At 39.6% G+C, this 20069-nt stretch overlaps 2 protein-coding genes across 4 annotated transcripts in view; one reads left to right on the forward strand and one right to left on the reverse strand.

Moving 5' to 3' along the window:
* The window catches only part of APH1B (aph-1B gamma-secretase subunit), a 46583-nt gene extending 30635 nt beyond the window's left edge, over positions 1 to 15948 (forward strand). Inside the window, exon 6 of the mRNA XM_087428225.1 lies at positions 15149 to 15948. Coding sequence (XP_087284351.1) covers positions 15149 to 15190 — 42 coding nt within the window. The 3' untranslated portion in view covers positions 15191 to 15948. The remainder of the gene's footprint in view (positions 1 to 15148) is intronic.
* CA12 (carbonic anhydrase 12) overlaps positions 15943 to 20069 on the reverse strand; it is a 49587-nt gene continuing 45460 nt past the window's right edge. For 2 of the 3 annotated variants that reach the window (XM_014780803.2, XM_004421668.3), the window contains 2 exons: positions 19411 to 19498; positions 18455 to 18619 (listed from right to left, as the gene is read on the reverse strand). In XM_014780803.2, coding sequence (XP_014636289.1) covers positions 18544 to 18619; positions 19411 to 19498 — 164 coding nt within the window. In that variant the 3' untranslated portion in view covers positions 18455 to 18543. Of the gene's footprint in view, positions 18620 to 19410; positions 19499 to 20069 lie in introns of all 3 variants that reach the window. The other variant, XM_087428182.1, reaches the window with a different exon arrangement.

The raw sequence follows: 20069 nt of genomic DNA on the forward strand, positions 1-20069 counted from the left end.
TAGATGAACTATCCTCAGGGACCAAGGGCTACTTGCTATTAACTTGTAAGCTTATAGAAGGGTGCACATTCCTCAGGTAACAGTCCAAATTTGTGTACAGTTTTGTTGGCCCTTCCACACTGAAATTGTAGCTCTAGTTTGTTATCTGGTTGGAACAGGGATTTCCCTGTGACCAGCCTCAACACATGAGAAACCTCCAATGGAAAGAAATGTACTCTTTGACATCGGTCTTAGCAACATATTTTCAAGCACCACGTCTGACCGGGCAAGAGAAACAATAGAAAAAAACAAATGGGACTACATCAAACTAAAAACCTTCTGCACAGCAAAGGAAACCATCAACAAAATGAATAGACAACCTAACAATTGGGAGAAGATATTTGCAAACCATACATCTGATAAGGGGTTAATCTCCAAAATATATAAAGAACTCATGCATCTCAACAACAAAAAAACTAACAACCCAATTAAAAAATGGGCAACAGACCTGAACAGACATTTCTCCAAATAAGATATACAGATGGCCAACAGACACATGAAAAGATGTTCAACATCATTAACTATCAGGTAAATGCAAATCAAAACTACAATGAGATATCACCTCACGCCCATCAGAATGACTGTAATTAACAAGACAGGAAACAAGTGCTGAAGAGGATGTGGAGACAAGGGAAGTCTCATACACTGCTGGTGGGAGTGCAAACTGGTGCAGCCACTATGGAAAACAGTATGGAGATTCCTCAAAAAATTAAGGATAGAACTACCATACGATCCAGCTATTCCACTGCTGGGTATTTATCCAAAGAATGTGAAAACACCAATGCGTAAAGAAACATGCACCCCTGTGTTCATTGCAGCGTTATTCACAATAGCCAAGGCTTGGAAGCAACCTAAGTGCCCATCAAGGAACGAATGAATGAAGAAGATGTGGTATATATACACAATGGAATACTACTCAGCCATAAGAAACGATGAAATCCAGGCATTTGTGACAACATGGATGGACATTGAGGGTATTATGCAAAGTGAAATAAGTCAGAGGGAGAAGGTCAAATATCATATGATCTCACTTATTAAGTAGTAGATAATAACAACAACAACAAACACATAGAGACAGAGATTAGATTGGTGGTTACCAAAGGGGAAGGTGGGAGGAGGAGGGCAAAAGGGGTAATTAGGCACATGTGTGTGGTGATGGATTGTAATTAGTATTTGGGTGGTGAACATGAGAACATGATATAATCCATGCAGAAATAGAAGTATAATAATGTACACCTGAAATTTATACAATGTTATGAACCAATGTTACCGCAATAAAAAGACAAAAAAAGAAGTGCATATGTTACCTTCACCTCATTGAAAATGCTGAATAAAAGGAACCACTCAACTGGCTTATGGTCTCAGTCTCAGTAAAAGAATTGAAGGTTGACACATTCTAAGGTGACCATAGTAGGTTATGAGCCCTGAGCAGGTCCTGGCTTTAAGGCTCAATAATTTGTAGGTGGTACTTGTTGCTTAAGTGTGAATCACTGTAAATCCTGTGTCTTCCTAATAGTAGAACCATATGTTTTTCAGTGCTTGAGCAAAAGCAGAGATGGAGTTTACAGTGTTTAATCAGGGCTTACCATGCATAGAACACTGTGTTAGATACTTTAAAAGGATAGGAAAGAACAAGATGGTGGATATCTTTGTCCTCAGAGAACACATACTCGCACTGCCCAGATTAAAACACGTAAATATTACTTTAAGGCAACTAAAAAATTATGCAACTACAAAATTATGCACTACAAATTATGAAGTAATATAGAATAGCTCGAATACATAAGATGATACTTAAAATTTTAGGAGTGGATGAAGGGCACCTGGGTAATAGATGTAGAGCAAGAGGAAAAGGTGGAGACTGAGGATTGAACCCTGGAGCACTCCAACTGAGAGGTTGGCAAGGGGAGGTGGAGTCATCACTGAGGAAAGAAGGAAAATCAGGAGAGTGGTGGCCTGAGAGCCAGGGGAAAGTATGTCAAATACTGCTGAATAATGAGTAAGATGAGGAGTAAGAATTGATTGTTGCATATGGAGAGATGGAATTTTCTCATGACCTTGATAAAAGCAATTTCAGTGTAGGGGTGAACACTTAAATGAAGTGGATTATAGAAATTGGGAGATAAGGAAGTAGACACAGCATTAGAGGACAGATAACCATATTTATAGAAGGGGAATGGTGTGACAGCCTAAGGAGGTTGTGGGGGGCAAGAAAGAGTGTTTTCGTTTTCTTTTTTTCCCTATAATATAGCATTATAACAGCATGTTTGTATGAAGACGGGAATGATTCCATGGAAAGGGAAGAATTAATGATGCAGGAGAGAGGGAGGACAGTTGCCAAAACAAAGCCCCTGAGGAGGGACTAGAGTGGGAAATTTTTAACATTCAATGCTTATATTAGATAAGTAAAAAAAAATTTTTTTAATTATTTATTTATTTATTTTTCCCCCAAAGCCCCAGTAGATAGTTGTATGTCATAGTTGCACATCCTTCTAGTTGCTGTATGTGGGACGCGGCCTCAGCATGGCCGGAGAAGCGGTGCATCGGTGCGTGCCCAGGATCCGAACCTGGGCCGCCAGCAGTGGAGCGCGAGCACTTAACTGCTAAGCCACAGGGCCGCCCCAGTAAAAATTTTTAAAATCAATGACTTAGCTTCTACTTAAGAAACTGGAAAAAGAGGAGCAAGTTAAGCTAAAATAAGCAGAAGAAAGGAAGTAATGAAGAGAATAGCAGAAATCAAATAGAAAAACAATGAAGAAAATCAAAACAAAAATCTAGTTCTTTGAGAAAATCAATAAAATTAATAAAGCTCTGGCCAGATTGATAAGGAAAAAGAGAATGCACAAATTATGATTATCAGGAATGAGAAGAGACATCACTACAGATCCTCCATTATTAAATAAAAAGGGAATATTATGAACAGCTTAATGCCAATAAATTAAAAACTTAGATGAAATGGACAAATTCCTTTTAAAAAAACAAAGCTCAAGAAGAAATAGAAAATCTGAATACCCCTCTTTCTTCAGACAGTGTTTTTTCTTGCCTCTTCACATGCCTTGTAATTATTTATTGAAAGCTATACATCAAGTATTGGATAATAGGAACTGAAGTAAATAGGCCTTTAGGGTAAGTTTTAGGTTAAATTGGGTTGTATTTAGTGTTTGCTGCAGCTCTGAGTGCCAGAGGCTTCAGATTCCTCTAGCGTCCTTGTTTTTGTCTCCTCTCTTGACTTTGGGCTTCCCTATGTGCTCCTCCTCAAAGAAAGGCTAAATCTTGCAGCTCTTTCAGCCATAATCCACTATTATATTGGAGCCCTGTTGGTGTGGCATTAAGGTATGGGAGAGGGGGTGGGTCCTATAATCATAAGATTAAATCTCAGTTTTTTAGTGGAACTATATCCCTTGACTAAGTGTCTCTTAGGTTTTGCCCCCCTTAGGTGAGACAGGAAGGCTAAAGGGGGCTGGGGTGGAAGAAATGCCCTTCCTTCAGGTGGGATAAGGCTCTTGTAAGATCTTTTTCCCTGGAGAGTAGGCCTTTGTTATAGAGAACACTCTGGGGATATTTTACAATGATTATTCTTACCCTTTCACTGCCAGAGCCATAGAGGGCTCTTCACCGTGAGAATCTCTTGGGGTTCCTGGAGGTAAAAATCTACAAAAGTATGGGGCTCCTACAACTGTGTGCCAGTCTAAGGCGTTTCTCGCTCTTACGCTATTACACACTCACACTCCAGCAATTTGTCAAAATTATCGTTCAAGTGTCCCTACCACTTTATGGCTCCAATAGCTTCTGCTCTAAGCAAATCTCAGCTGTGACTCCCTGGATTCTCCTGTCTCTCCAGATTTCAGGGTGATGGCTTGCCCTGAGACCTTAGTTCTCTAATGGGTGCAAGAAAAATTACTGATTTTCAGTAATTAGTTTAGTGTTTCAGTAATTAGTTTTTTTTGTTGTAAGGATGGGAATGACAACTTCCAAGCTCTTTACATGTTGGAGCTAACCAGAAATCCCTTATATCCATTAAAGAAAATTCCTAGAAGGCTTCACTGATAGAGAATTCTATCAAATGTAAAAAAAAAAAAAAAAAAAAAAGAGAGAAAGAAACAATACCAATTCTACACAAACTCTTCTATAAGATAGAAGCAATGGCACACTTCCCAATTCATTCTATGAGCATTACCAAGCATTACTTTGATAACAAAAATATTATAAAGAAAAAAACCCAAAAGACTACAGACCAACATCTATCATGAATATGCATACAAAAATCCTCAACAATAGTTTAGCAAATTGAATCCAATAATATATAAAAGGTATACATGACCAAGTGAGTTTATCCCAATACTACAAGTTTGGTTTAACATACCAATATCATTCAGTTCACCATATCAACAGACGTGATCATATCAATAGATGTAGAAAAAGCTTCTAACAAAATCGAACATCCATTTTTTGAGGGAGGGTGGATATTTATTTTTATGGAAGTTTAATTGATATACAATATCATATTAGTTTCAGGTGTATATCATAGTGATTCAATATCTATATACATTATGAAATGATCACCTCAATAAATCTAGTGACCATCTGTCACCATACAAAGTTATTATAATATTATTGACTATTTTCCCTATGCTGTATATTACATCTCTATGACTTATTTATTTTATAACTGGAAGTTCATACCTCTTAATCGCCTTCACCTATTTCACCCACTCCCCAACACTCCTCCGCTCTGGCAACCATCAGTTTGTTTTCTGTATTTATGAGTCTGTTTCTGTTTTGTTTTGTTTGTTCATTTTTTTTTTTTAGATTCCACACATGTAAATGAAGTCCTATAGCAATTGTCTTTCTCTGTCTGACTTATTTCATTTAGCATAATACCCTCTTGGTCCATCCATGTTGTCACAAATGGCAAGATTTCATTCTTTTTTATGACTGAATAATATTCTGTTGTATATATACCACATCTTCTTTATCCATTCATCTATCGATGGACACTTAGGTTGCTTCCATATCTTGGCTATTATAAATAATGCTGCAGTGAACATGGGAGTATATATATCTTTTCGAATTAGCATTTTTGTTTCCTTTGGATAATTACCCGGAAGTGGAATTGCTGGTTTCTATGGTAGTTCTATTTTTAATTTTTTAGGAAACCTCCATACTGTTTTATGTAGAGGGGCATCAATTTACATTCCCACCAACAGTGCATGAGGGTTCCCTTTTCTCCACATCCTCACCAACACTTGTTATTTTTTGTCTTTTTGATAATAGCTATTCTTAAAGGTGTGAGGTGATATCTCATTATGGTTTTGATTTGCATTTCCCTGATGATTAATGATGTTGAGCATCTTTTCATGTGCCTGTTGGCTGTCTGTATGTCTTCTTTGGAAAAATGTCTGTTCAGGTCTTCTGCCCATTTTTTAATCAAGTTGTTTGTTTGTTTTGATGTTAAGTTGTATAAGTTCTTTATATATTTTATAAGTAACCCCTTATTGGATATATGATTTGCCAATATCTTCTCCCATTCAGTAGATTGCCGTATTGTTTTGTTGATGGTTTCCTTCATAAAAGCTTTTTAGTTTGATGTAGTGCCATTTGGTGGTTTTTTTTTTTTTGCTTTTGTTGCCCTTGCCTAAGGGGACAAGTCCAAAAAAATATTACTAAGACCGATGTCAAAGAGCGTATTGCCTTTGTTTTCTTCTAGCAGTTTTATGGTTTCAGGTCTCACATTCAAGTCTTTAATCTGTTTTGAATTTATTTTTGTATATAGTATAAGATATTGGTCCAGTTTCATTCTTTTGCATGTGGCTATCCAGTTTTCCCAGCACCATTTATTGGAAAGACTGTCTTTTCTCCATTGTATATTCTTGCCTCTTTTGTCATAGATTAATTGACCATATATCTGTGGGTTTATTTCTGAGCTCTCTGTTCTGTTTCGTTGATCTTTGTGTCTGTTTTCATGCCAGCACCATACTATTTTAATTACTATAGCTTTGTAGTATAGTTTGAAATCAGGGAGTATGTTACCTCCTACTTGTTCTTCTTTCTTAAGATTGCCTTGGCTATTCAGGGTCTTTTGTGGTTCCATACAAATTATAGGATTCTTTGTTCTAGTTCTGTGAAAAATGCCATTGGTGTTTTGATAGGGACTGCATTGAATCTGCAGATTGCTTTGAGTAGTATGGCCATTTTAACAATATTAATTCTTCCAGTCATGAGCATGGTATGTCTTTCTATTTATTTGTGTCATCTTCGGTTTCTTTCATCAGTGTCTTAGAGTTTTCAGAGTACTGGTCTTTTACCTCCTTGGTTCAATTTATTCCTAGGTATTTTATTCTTTTTGATGCAGTTGTAAATGGGATTGTTTTCTTTTCTTTTTTTTTTTTTGCTGAGGAAGATTCGCCCTGTGCTACCACCTGTGACCAATCTTCCTCTATTTTGTATGTGAGCTGCTGCCACACTATGGCCACTGATGAGTGGTGTAGGTCCACGCCAGGGAACTGAACCCAGGCCGCTGAGGTGGAGCACACTAAACTTAACCACTAGGCCACTGGGGCTGGCCTGATGGGATTGTTTTCTTAATTTCTCTTTCTGATAGTTATTAATGTATAGAAATGTAACCAGTTTTTAACTTTGTATCCTGCAACTTTACTGAATTCATTTTATTCGTTCTAACAGTTTTTTGGTATAGTCTTTAGGGTTTTCTATGTATAGTGTCATATCATCTGCAAATAGTGACAGTTTTACTTCTTCCTTTCCAATTTGGATGCTTTTTATTTCTCTTTCTTGCCTAATTGCTGTGACTAGGACTTCTAATACTAGATTGAATAAAAAATGGAGAGAATGAGCATCCTTGTCTTATTCCTCATCTTAGAGGAAAAGCTTTCAGCTTTTTACCATTGAGTATGATGTTAACTGTGGATTTGTCATATATGGCCTTTATTGTGTTGGGGTACATTCCCTCTATGCCCACTTTGTTGAGAGTTTTGATTATAAATGGGTGTTGAATTCTGTCAAATGCTTTTTCTGTATCTATTAAGATGATCATATGATTTTTATCCTTTGTTTTGTTAATGTAGTATATCACGTTGATTGATTTGTGGATGTTGAACCATCCTTGCATCCCTGAGATGAATCCCACTTGATCATGGTGTATGATCCTTTTAATGTATTGTTAAATTTGGTTTGCTAATATTTTGTTGATGATTTTGGCATCTATGTTCATCAGGGATATTGGCATGTAATTTTCTTTTTTCTGGTATCTTTGTCTGGTTTTGGTATCAGGGTAATGCTGGCCTTGTAAAATGAGTTTGGAAGCATTCTTTTCTCTGCAGTTTTTTGGAATGATTTGAGAAGGATGAGTATGAACTCTTCTTTAAATGTTTGGTAGAATTCACCTGTGAAGCCATCTGTTCCTGGACTTTTGTTTGTTGGAAGTTTTTAAATTACTGATTCAGTTTCATTACTAGTAATTGGTCTATTCATATTTTCTATTTCTTCATTATTCAGTCTTGGAAGATTGTGTGTTTCTAGGAATTTAGCCATTTCTTCTAGGTTGTCCATTTTTGATTAAAAAGAAAACTCTCAGCAAACTAGGAATAAAATAGAAAGAAATTTCTCGAACCTGAAAAGGGGACATCTATGTAAAACCTACAGCTAAGGCCATACTTAATGATAAAAGACTAAATGCTTTTTCCACTAAGATTAGAAACAAGACAGGGGTGTCCACTCACCACTTTTATTCAGCATTGTACTGGAGGTCTTAGGCAGTGCAAAAAGACATGTCATACAGATTGGAAAGGAAGAAATAAAACTCTTTATTTTCAGATGATATGATTGTCAGTGTAGAAAATCCTAAGGAAGCTACAAAAAGGAGACTAAAACTAAGTAGTGCATTTAGTAAGGTCATAGGATACAAGGTCAATGTACAAAAATCAATTATGTTTATACAAGCAGCAAACAGTTGGATATTGAAATTGGTTGTCTCTCTAGAACTAGTTTGCTTCTCAAACTATCGATAGTGGAGGGCCATTTTTTACAAAATTTCTAATCCATCACAGATCAATACTTTTGTAAAATACAACAAAAATGAATTATTATAAAAATATGATAAAAAAGACATTCAAATTACAAACCCCAAATTATTGTTATTAGAGTCAACAGATATAAAATTACATTTCAACAAATAAAACAAGTACAAAGAAAAAGAAATATAAAAATGTACGTTTATTGAAAATGTGTTTATAGGTGATTAATATAGAATCACTATTACACTCAAAACTTTTTGTTTTTCTGTAATAGCTGAACAAAACGTCATGAATGAGAAGGCGATTCTCCATATTAAATGCCTATTTAACACACTATAAAAGAATACCCAATATCAATATTTAATTTTTAACATCATAAATGAATTTGTCTGATTTGTTAATTTATCTAATCTAGATTAGATTTATAACAATGCTACTTTCAAAAAATAAAGCATATCTAAAATATTTCTATGTGTGCCCAATAGACACCAACATATACCATAAATCAACAATAATAGATATGGATAGAAAGTTCCAGAACAGGCTCATGTGTATATAAAAATCTAGTATATAGTATAATTGCCATTTTAAATCAATGGGGAAAGAATCAGCTATTCAATAAATGGGCTCTTTGATGATTTCTTTGATTATATTTGGGGAGAGTAAAGCTAGGTCCTTTCACTTTCACTATAAAATAAATCTAGACATTAAAAATGCAAAAATTAAACTAGAAAAAAACTAGAATAGTTTCATAATCTTAAGGTGGATAGAGTATTTCTCAGCACTACACTGAGGCCACAAATCACAAGGGAAAAAATGGACAGATTTGACTATGTAAAATTTAAAACTTTACAGCAAAAGATACCGTAAACAAGACTGGGAGAAATATTTTTGGCATATATTATGAAGAATTTTCACCTATAATACATAAGAAACTTCTGTAACAAAGAAATTAATGATTTAGTGAAAAAGTAATCAAAGGACATAAACAGTTAATTCACAGGAAAAAAAATGCAGTAGCCAATAAACATAAGACAAAATGCTAAACCATTAGTAATCAAAGAAATGCAAAACAAGCAAATAATTTTTAGATTATCAGATTGTCAAAGATGAAAAGGATGAATAATATCAAGAATTGTTGAGCATATGGTAGAAACAGCATGTTGTGAGAAAGCAAATTAGTACAACCTTTTTGGGTGATAATTTAGCAAACTCTATTATAGCTATAAAATTTTGAGATGTGCATATTTTGAACCAGCAATTCCTTTTCTAGGAATTTATCTTATAGAAATACATCCAAGTACATAAGGATCTTGTAATAGTCTTGTAACTGTTAGGAATTTGCACCAAATGTCTATCAATAGAGCTTTGCCTCAAAGAGCAGAACACTTTACAGCCATTAAAAAGAATAAGGATATTTGGAATATCTTAGAAAACGAGAGCAAGATCTAGACCATTCTTCCATTCAACAAATATTTCTTACACTAGACATTGTGCTAGATACTGAGAATACAAGAGTGAAAATAGACAGGTGTGATCTTAGTCCTTATAGAGCATATGATATGTATCCTATTAGTCCATTTTATTAAAAATTTAAAAATGAATATTAAAATATGCACACACATAAAGTCTGGAAAGATAAAACTAAATTGTCAGCAATGACTATTTGGGGAGTTAGGATTATGGGGGACTTTTGGCTTTATACACGATTTAATTATTTGTATTTTTTTTAATGAGCATATATTATTTATGTATTCAGAAAAAACCATAATCTAAGCATTTCCATGATTTCTTGTTGTCCTTATTTGAAAAGATATATCATTCAAGGCCTTTCACAATCTGATTTCAACCACTTTTTCCTCCCTCCCACCATTCCCTATTCTCCATTCTAGGACATTCTCAAACACATCCCTGAGGCCTCTGCTTATGATGCACCATACATCCACATTTTTGCTCTTGTTTTTGGCTCCAACCAGAAAACATCCTATTCCTCCTTCAAGGTCCTGCTCAAATGTCACCCTGTGTGAAGTCTTTCCTGATTAGACTCAGAAAAGCAAGTGGCTTTCTCCACTGTGATCCCTTAGCATATTTTTTTTCAAATCAAGGAAGAATTTACATATAATAAAATGCACAGATTTGGAGTGTACAATTGGATGACTTTTGACAGATGTGTACACCTGTGTAACCACCATCCCAGTCAAGATATACAACATTTCCTTTTCCTTGGATGGTTCCCTCATGCTCCCTTCTAGTCAGTCTGCCCCGTTGTCCACAGAGGCAACCAATGGTTCCAACTTATGTCACCATAGATTAGTTACGCTTGTTTTGAACTTCATATAAATGGAATACTGCAAAATGTACTCTTTTGTGTCTGACTTCTTTCACGCAACATAATTTTTTGAGATTCATCCATGTTTTTATGTATATCAATAATTTGCAACTTTTTGCTGAATAATATTCCATCTTATGGATATACAATTTGTATAGCCATTCTTCTGTTGATAGACACAAAGCATTCTTTCCATGCTATTCTTCTATGTATTATGGTTAGTGGTTTCTGTCTGCCTTCCTAAATGAGATTGTGATACCAATTATCGTTGAATATAGGAACTCTATCTAAATCGTGGTTGAATCCCTCTCACTTAATCTGTGCCTTGCAGACAGTAGTTGTTCATTATTAAGTCTTTGCTTTTGAATAAGGAGGTATGAGAAAGTCAGTTGGAAATTACTTTGAATGATAGAAGAAAGATAAAGGAAAACACCATTTCCTTTACTTGCAACACTTCTGACATCAAATATGTGGGTTTTTTCACACCAAGAAATTCTCCATTTCTCCATGAACACCAACTGGGTGTTCTACAATTTAACTCATTTCTGATGCTAAGAATTGCCCAGAGTTAGTGCAGACCCCATAGGTTAAGGGTTCAATCTCACAAGACTTCCCCCACTTCAGACACCAGTTGCAAGTCCCAGGTTGTCACCTGTACTTCTGACCAACTGGCAATAAATTGTGGGTTCCCATGATTCCCTCCTGAGGTCTGATAATTTGCTAGAACAGCTCACAAAACTCAGGGAAACATTTACTTACATTTAGTGGTTTATTATAAAGGATATTACAAAGGACACAGATGAACAGCCAGATAAAGAGATACATAGGTCAAGGTATGGTGAAGGGGCACAGAGCTTCCATGCCCTCTCTGGGCATACCGCCCTTCCAGCACCTCCATGTGTTGGAAGCTCTCTGAAACCCATTGTTTAGGGTTTTTATGGAAGTTACATTATGCAGGCATGGTTGATTAAATCTTTGGCCATTGGTGATTGAATTCAATTCCCATTCCTTCTCCCCTCCCTAGAGGTCGGCAGGTGGGGCTGAAAGTTTCAACCCTCTAATCACATGCTTGGTTCCTCTGGCAACCAGCCTCCCATCCTCCAAGCATCATCTCTTTAACATAAACTTAGGTATGGCTTAAAGGGGCTTATTATGAATAACATTTAGAAGCTCTGTGCCAGGAACCAGGGGCGAAAACCAAATATATATTTCTTATTATATCACAATGTCATAGAAAATTAATCCAGATTTCACCCAGTGGCTAAGAGGGAGTGATGAGCTCCTGACCATGCCTGTTCTCCCCGGAAAGGATGTAACATATTCAGGAAAACTTTTTTTTTTTTTTAATAATTTTATTTTATTTATTTATTTTTTCCCCCAAAGCCCTAGTAGATAGTTGTATGTCATAGTTGCACATCCTTCTAGTTGCTGTATGTGGGACGCGGCCTCAGCATGGCTGGAGAAGCGGTGCGTCTGTGCGCGCTTCGGATCCGAACCCGGGCCTCCAGCAGCGGAGCGCATGCACTTAACCGCTAAGCCACGGGGCCGGCCCAGGAAAACTTTTCAAATGGTTATGTGTTAGGTGACTGGGAAGGAGAGAAACTAAGATGCATGAGATCTGTTGTTGGATGTCTAGTTAGCCTGGGAAGCTGGTTTCAGCAGATGAACTAACTGATTACGTTACCTACCTCACCAGAAGAGTCTTTGCTTCTTCCAAAGAAGCCGGTCAATTGTCATCCCCAACAAAATTGCTATAGAAGTCTCAGTCTGCCCTTGAGCCCATAGGCCCTGTGTTTGTCATCTTCATTGCAGGCAATTAAAAGTTAATATTTGAAATGAATGAATTCAAGCAGATGTAATGACTTTGACTTACAGTATTGAGAGGTCATAGCTGGCCATGTGAACAGAGATCACACTCCTTCCTGGGCTCCCAGCCACAGGGCGAGTCCCAGGGAAGTGTGCCAGTACTGGCCAGGCATCTCCTTCTAGATAGACCAGGCGGATAAGCTCTGGATGGAAATACCAGTATGGGGCAGGGTGTCATTTGGCTGTGTGTGGGGTTTTTTCTTTTTTTTACAGCTTTATTGAGGTATAATTAATGTAAGATAGATGGCACATATGTAAAGTATAAAATTTGAACAAGTTTGACATCTGTGGAGAAACCATCACCACAATCAAGATAATGAACATATCCATCACCTCAACAATTTCTCATACCCCTTTGTAATCCCTTCATCCCCCACCCCCCACCTCCACTTCATCCCCAGGCAACCACTAATCTGCTTTCTGTCACTATAGTTTAGTTTGCATTTTTTAGAATTTTATACAAATGGAATTATATATTGTGTGTGTGTATGTGTGTATGGTGTGTGTATGTGTGTATTTATTCCTTCTCTCCAGTTCAGCCTTAGGAAGAGAGCAAGTTCAATGTCCTTGCGAATTTGGTTTGCTGAATTAAGAGGTGAGGGTAACGTCCCAGGAGCTGAGCTGACCGCTTTGCCTACTTACAGTTGGCAATTCTTAGTCAGATTTTTCCTGAGCAGAGGCCAGGGTTTAATGTTACCAGCAGATTGGAGACAGGAGGTTGTTAACTTTCCAGAAATCATTGGTACAAATGCCTTTAGTGCCTTTAGCCTGTGGAGTTTTATGAGGTTGTGGCATGATTGGGATAAGCATGGTAAATTCTATTACAAGAAGGTGTTTCCATGTCACCGGAGCTGTAGAGGGTGGACCCCACACTGTCACTGAAGATCTTAGTGCTGCAGGAGCTGTATGACCTTGGCTTAGCCCAGAGCCAGAGCCCTTGTTTAGTTTCCCACTTATAGGATAGGGCCACTGCTCCCTCTTTCCCTGGGTTGTTGGATAATGGAGTGAAGGTGCATTGAAGTCAATGGTATACAAGTAGAAGACATTACTGAATCCCTGGTTGACCTACAATCATAATGATATGCTGACCTGGTTGCAATAATTTTTTTTATAGTGAATAATTCCATACCACAAAGCACTTTGGCTCTTACGTCTGCCCAGTCATTCTGTAATGAAATGGCATGGGTAGGGCATGGGGACCCTCCTTTGTGGTGTTGTCTGGGCTTCACTCCTTCCCTCCATACCCTGCAACAGTTGAATCTGAGCCAGAGGACCATGGAGGGCCATGCGCCTCTTCCTGGTCATGTCTAATGTAGAGATGGATGGCGATGCCAAAATGGTGCCCACTGTGCAGGTGGCACCTGTGCTTCCTGGCAGACATTTCTTCTTGTAAGTGGGTCTCAAGACTTCTCCTCACACCTCTAAGGAAGGCAACTTGTTCTAATGTGAGGGATGGGGCATGGCTAACAATTCAAGAGACTCAGGTTTCAGGCATTCGCCCCCTTCGGGCTGGCGGGCTCCAGAAAAGTGGAGACACCTTGTCCAGTGTGGGAATGTTAGGACTCTGAGGAAATCAGGAGAGGGGTGTTGGTGGGTGGGGAGCAGTTAGCCCCTGGCACCTGGCCAGAGTCCTGCAGCAAAGTCCCCTGCAGTTAACCAGGTGCCCTCATGCCCACAGCCTGAGCTCCCACAAAGGTACTGGGATACCCAAGGCTGGAGTCACTACTGAGCACCTGGACCCCAGGGGGAGGTTGAGGGGCGTGGCCAGGATGGGGAGGGCTGGGGAGCCCCTGTGAGAGCGAGGGGAAGAGGTAGGAGGAGAGAGGGAGCCACGCCTAAGGTCTGCTGGTCTGTTAGCCTTGGCCTGATTTTCCATCTGCTCTTTTCTCCCATCTTCCATATCCACCTCCCTGGATTCCCTCATCCTGTATCTCCCATCCTCCATCCCTCACTCCCCAAAGCTTTCTTCCAGGGTTTATTTTTGTGTGAAAGTCGTCTATGTTTAATCCCTTTCAAAGGGTATGTCAAAGGAGAAGGTTAGTGTTCCATATCATATCTGCGCAGTTGCTATGCTGGCCCCTTGCCACATGTGGCTCCTGAGCACTTGGAATGTGGCTAGTGAAACTGAGAAACTCAATTTATTTTATTTTAATAAATTTAAGTTTAAAAGCTGATAATTGATTCAGTTATTTGGAAAAGTTTTAAGTGTGTTTGGAGCAACTTGAATATGTGAATCTGCTTTTTCAATTGCAGATTTTATGAACTCTAAATACAGATGAAATATTTTCAATGAAAATTTAGCATCTCAATTGAGATGTGCTTTAAGTATAAAATACACACCAGATTTCAAAGACTTACTGTGGAAAAAAGAATGAAAATATCTCATATCAAAATATTGATTACATGTTGAAATTATAGTATTTTTGATCTATTGGGTTATATAAAATATATTACTAAAATTAATGCCACTGGTTTCTTTTACTTTTTTTTGATGTGTGGCTCCTAGAAAGTTTAAAATTTCACGTCTCACCTATATTTTATTGTATTTCTATTGGACTTTGTGCTCTAGAGTGTCCATTTAGCTGGATTTAGATGAGGAGGTAATGGCCAAGCTGAAGGAGGACTTGAGTCTCCTCTGCCAACCCATGGCTGTCGCCACCACACTTCCCTGACCATCAACCCAGATGAATCTCAAGTTCAGGGACCAGGGAGAAAGGCTGTGGAGAGAGAAGGGAGATGACTTCTGTTGCTCAATGCTTGCTCCAGGAAGTGCTCCCTCCAGCCTCCCCCTACCCCCACTCCCAATGGGATGGGAGCAAATGTAAGGAATGAGTGTTCTGCAGGAACTCTGTGCCTCACTGTCCACCTGTCCTCATCCCTGCAGGTGGCTGTGACACCTGGTGGGATGCCAAAGGGGGAGAACTGAAGAATCCTTATGTTCCAACTTAAGAGACCATCAGAACCTGGAGGAGTTTGTAATGTTTCCCTTCCAAAGCTGGGCCTGCTTCTTTATCACCTACAAAATTACCCTTGAACAGTTCACTGATCTTGGTCCTATGGCAACTGAAATGAAAATTGGAAGCTTTTTGAAACAACTCAAACAAACAATGATGGTGCCTATGCGTAACCTTTTCAGGACTGCCTCCTTTAGCAAACTAGAATGTGAAATCTGGATTTAGACCAAAGATTATATGGAAGGTGACAGCATGTTTCGCAAAAAGGATCCAAAATAAGGTAACAGTTACACAACCAAGAGAGGCTACAACCTACTAGGTACAATACCTAGTAAAGTAAAAAGAGACAAAAGACCCATTCCTTATATTCATGTCACTTTGGTTAGGAATGTCTCCCTCTTTTCCATCCACCTCTTCAAATCTGACTTATGCTTCAAGGCCCAGCTCAGATTTCCCCTTTCTCCCTGAACCTTTCCCTGATTATTCTAGACTCTCAGCTCCACTAACTAAGCTGCTGTGTGATCCCGGGGCTGCACATGCCATAGGCCTCTGTCCTCAGTAAAATGATTAAGTACATCAGTTTGTTTTCCTTTGGAGCCAGGTTCTAAGGGCTAGATGCAGACAACATTGTTATTCCTTCTGATAAGTTACCTATCACCATGGACAGGGAACTACAAAGGGCTTTGCCAATAGCAATGCTTTAACCTCACCTCCAAAATATCAGTCTGATGTAAAAAACATTTTATTTATAATTTCTCATATTTACAGTATATGTCTTCATTACAATCATTCTTACAATAAATACAGAAGTGCTAAATGGACTGTCATCACAGTGGCCTATGGTCCATCCGAGGCACAGGGATAGATGGGTGCTATAGACCTCGGTGCTTCCTAAAGGCCAGTCAGGAGGCCTTCAGAGAGTTTAGTGAAGAGGAGAAGAATTTAAGGTAAAATTTAAGGTAAAAATAAAGAAGAATTTCAGAACTTGAAATGGGATTAATAGTCAATGCAGCAAAATCCTAGAATGTCTGTTAAGGAAAAAGGTACAGGTTTTTACCAGATGATACTAAAGAACAAAACAGAGACTCAAAATCTCCCATTAGTGAGAGGCAAAGAAGCCAGGGCTTCCCCTGTGTCCCTCCCCCAGCCTAGACCTTGTTTTTGTTATCTCCACCTGCACTGTGCTAGCTGCGCCCAGCACAGTGCCTGAGCCCTTTGAGGGGTAAGTGCGAGGCAATGGAGCTTCACGCACCACAGCCCTGGTTTCCTTTAGTAGCCACTGGTGTCAGTGGAATGAGCGAGAACCTGAAGAAAGGTTTCCCAATTCCAAAGCTGGATCCTCAGGAGTTCCATAAGGATTAGCAAGGAAGTTGACAGTGTTGATTCTTGTAGCCTTCTGTCTGCCTCCCTGGTTTTGATTTGTCTCATCCACAAGGACCAAGAGCCTGGGCTGTGCTGAGGAGGAAGAGGGCAGAAGAAATACCACTGTTTTCACCACCCGGTAAATCTCCCTTTTCATGAACAGCCATTGTTCCAGGTACAGTAATCTCTCTGTTCTCTCACAAAATTTGTCCATAAAAGGTGTAGAGAGCTATTTGAAAGACAGTACCACAGCTCTGGAGTGGTATGTTGGTTTCTGATTGGCAACTTTGGGCAGAGGCCAAGAAACATCATGTAACTCACATGGCTCGGTCATGAGGGTTGTCCCTGCTGTTATTTGATCAGCATCAGGCGTGCTGATGGCAAGGCCAGGAGGCCACCCCAGGCTCCAAGGCTGTCAGAGGTCTCATGCACACACACGTGTCCAGTCTCCATTAGGTCATTTGTAGCTCTGCCTAACAAGCTACAAAGACATAGGGCTTGCCATCACTACAAAACGTTGTTACAGTGGAGAAGGGAGAAGACTTCTCAGAGTCAGAGGGAAAAGGAGAAGGAAAAAGATATTATAAAGAAACTTATGCTTCAAGAGGACATTCTGTGCTGTCAAAATGAGACTGAATCGGAAAGTTCTCTGTGAACTTTGAGGTGCTAGACCTGAGAGGCTGGTGGAGGAGGCTCCTTCTCAGGCCTGGGACTAACTGATCTCCATGGGGCTCTCACATCTATGAGAGGAGAATGAAGAAGGAGTTAAGTCTTCTCAGAAACTTCTTTGTGACTTGAGGGGAAGACCGTGAAGAATCTTTGTAACATTCTATTATTATTGGTTCCTAAATACCATGATGCCAGCCCCTGCACAGATAACTTCCTGCTTTTATAGCTTGAAAATATACTTTAACTAAGCCTTGACTCGACATCTTCAAAGTCAGAGAAGTAGGTGAGTTCCAATTCCAGGTTGACAGTAGGGACACTGCAAAGGGGGCAGAAATGAATTGGGCAAAAGAGACAAAGCTCTTCAGTCATTTTTCTTCTGCCTAGTTCTTCTAGATTCAAAAGCAGTTTGAGTCATCTCAGAACTCATGTCTACTCGAGGAAAGAGAAAGCAACAATACATTTTCAAGGAACAGCCTAATTATTTATAAAATCTGTAGGGTACAAAACATAACTGCCCTGCTGACAGGAGGTTAGGTTTCGGCTTAATATTCTTTTCTTCTCACATGGCTTGACAAACAACTTCTGATTCCAATTCTGATTCCAAACTGAGCCTCTTCCAGACCTTACGTGTCTTTTCATTCTCTCTCTAAGGTCCATCAGTGCCTCTGATCCAAAGGACAGGACTTTGAAAATGCCTCTGATATAGTTCAAAGTACATCTCTTGTTTTCTTTTTCTTTGTGACACCTTGACCCTTCCTGTATCAAATCTTCCCCCTCAGTTGTAAGGTCAGACTAAAGGTTTTGTCATAGCAGAAAGAAATCAGAGGGAGACAACAACCCCTTCCCTGAGGAAAGAAACTGAATCTCAAAAGCAAAACCTAAGCAGAGAGTGCACATTCTGGTCTGAAAACTTGGACAAGAAGCAGAATTTCCAGGACACTTGAAACCACACTTCCGTGAACCCCTGGATGAAAGTGTTTTCCAACCAATAACAGTTCCCAGCAGGTGTCTTGGTTTGTGCCCCCAGAATCCAGACCACTTAATGGTCTCACACAGATGACGTAGACAGCTCCGAGTTCCCACCTCCTGGGCGAGGTCTTCTCACCCATGGATCACACTGGGGTGGCTGTGGCATCAGGATGGCAGCACACCCAGCTAGAGTCCCCTCAAGGGTCTAGGGTATTTGTGGGTTGAGCTCCATAGAAGCCTCTGGTGTTGCAAATGTCCAGGGAGCCACAGTGTGTAGCGTCCAAAGCAAAGTTCTTCCTTGGACGTGCCTGCGAGTGCCTGGGCCTCAGGCATCGGCCTCAGTCTCCGTCTTGATGGCTGGTTTGTAAATGACTCCTTTGTTGTCGTCACCCCTTTCGCTACTGGAACAACCAGAACACATGAATCTTATTAGTCAAAGATGAGAGAGAGCCAGAGAGCAGCCTGAATGAGCTATGGAATGAGGCAAGTTTTAGAGGTCAGATTCCTCTCTTGGGGGCCTTTCCCCAATTCTGTTGGTCTTGGGAGGGAATGCCCCCAAATAAAGCATTAACCAAAGTGGAACCTATTCATGTTCCAGCTGTTCTCTTTAACACCTGACAATACTAGACCTGCATTTTGAAGAAGGTTTCATTACTGCTCCCGCTTCAAACCTCTGATTCCATAACAGGGTTCCTGGCAACCTTTCTTTTATACCAGGAAAAATAAATTAGGTTTTAGGAAAAACCAAACATGACAATAAAAACATGTGCAAAGGGCTTTAATAGCTAACGTGAGTGAGAAACCAGGTTTTCTTTCATTTTTCCTTTTTGGATTCATAGAAGAAAAACCAAATGTAAAGATTTTGGAAAGAAGACAGCCTTGCTGCTTGTGTTGAAGCAAATGGGCCCTCCCCTCAAATCAGGAGCCATGTTCAAGGTCCCATAGCTAATTAGCAGTGGCAGCAAGGCTGGCAGACACACCTCCAACTCTGAGCATAAAGACCCTTGAATGACCAGCACCCAGCGTCTCATGCAAAGGAGGCCTGGGGCAGTGGTGTTTGGGAAACAGCACTCCTAGAATAAGTGTTGGTACAGGTGACAGGCTCTTCATTCTGCAGGGTGTCTTCCCAGACAGATCAGTCCTTATGGACACATAAGCCACCCACTTCCATTTCAAACCAAAACCAGCTCACCTCTTTCTCCTTTTGAAAAGCCAAATGGACACTGCCAGGACAACACAGATGCCAAGAACACCAGCCAGGACCACCCAAAGAATAATGCCTGGTGAAAAGGCAGCAGACATACATTACTTTCCTCCCTTCCCCTTCATCTCATCCAACGGCACATGGGTGTGAAGCCAAGTGACAGCTGCATAATGATCCACAGAAAGGTATAATTTCCCCATCTCTGTTCTCAGGTTCTGGTCTTTGGCTTGGCAGGACTGGCTAGAGTACTTAGAGGGGCCATTTGCAAATTGTAGTGATTCTCTAGCAGGGATTCTCAAACTTACACCAGGATCATCTGAAGAGCTTGTTTAAAATGTAGACCTTTTTTGAGCCCAACCCTCAGAGACTCTGATTCACATTCAGTTTGGAGTGGGGCCCAAGAATCTGCTGGGTTACCAAACACCTCTAGCTGATGCTGATGTATGTGGTCCGTGAACCACACTTTGAGAAACCCTGGGCTACAGAATAAGAACTTACTCCATCTTTGCTAGCTGGATTTGAGGCTTATTGGGATGACTCTTTATCAGCTTTGCCCCCAAGTTCCCTTGCACAGTCCTAAGCAGCCCGAAACAACCAGATCCCACTGTCAAGGTCAGTTACCCAACTCCACCCTGGGCTCAGGCAGT

Source organism: Ceratotherium simum, chromosome 3 (assembly GCF_057802395.1).
Source record: "Ceratotherium simum simum isolate JZ-2026a chromosome 3, ASM5780239v1, whole genome shotgun sequence".
NCBI lineage: Eukaryota > Metazoa > Chordata > Mammalia > Perissodactyla > Rhinocerotidae > Ceratotherium > Ceratotherium simum.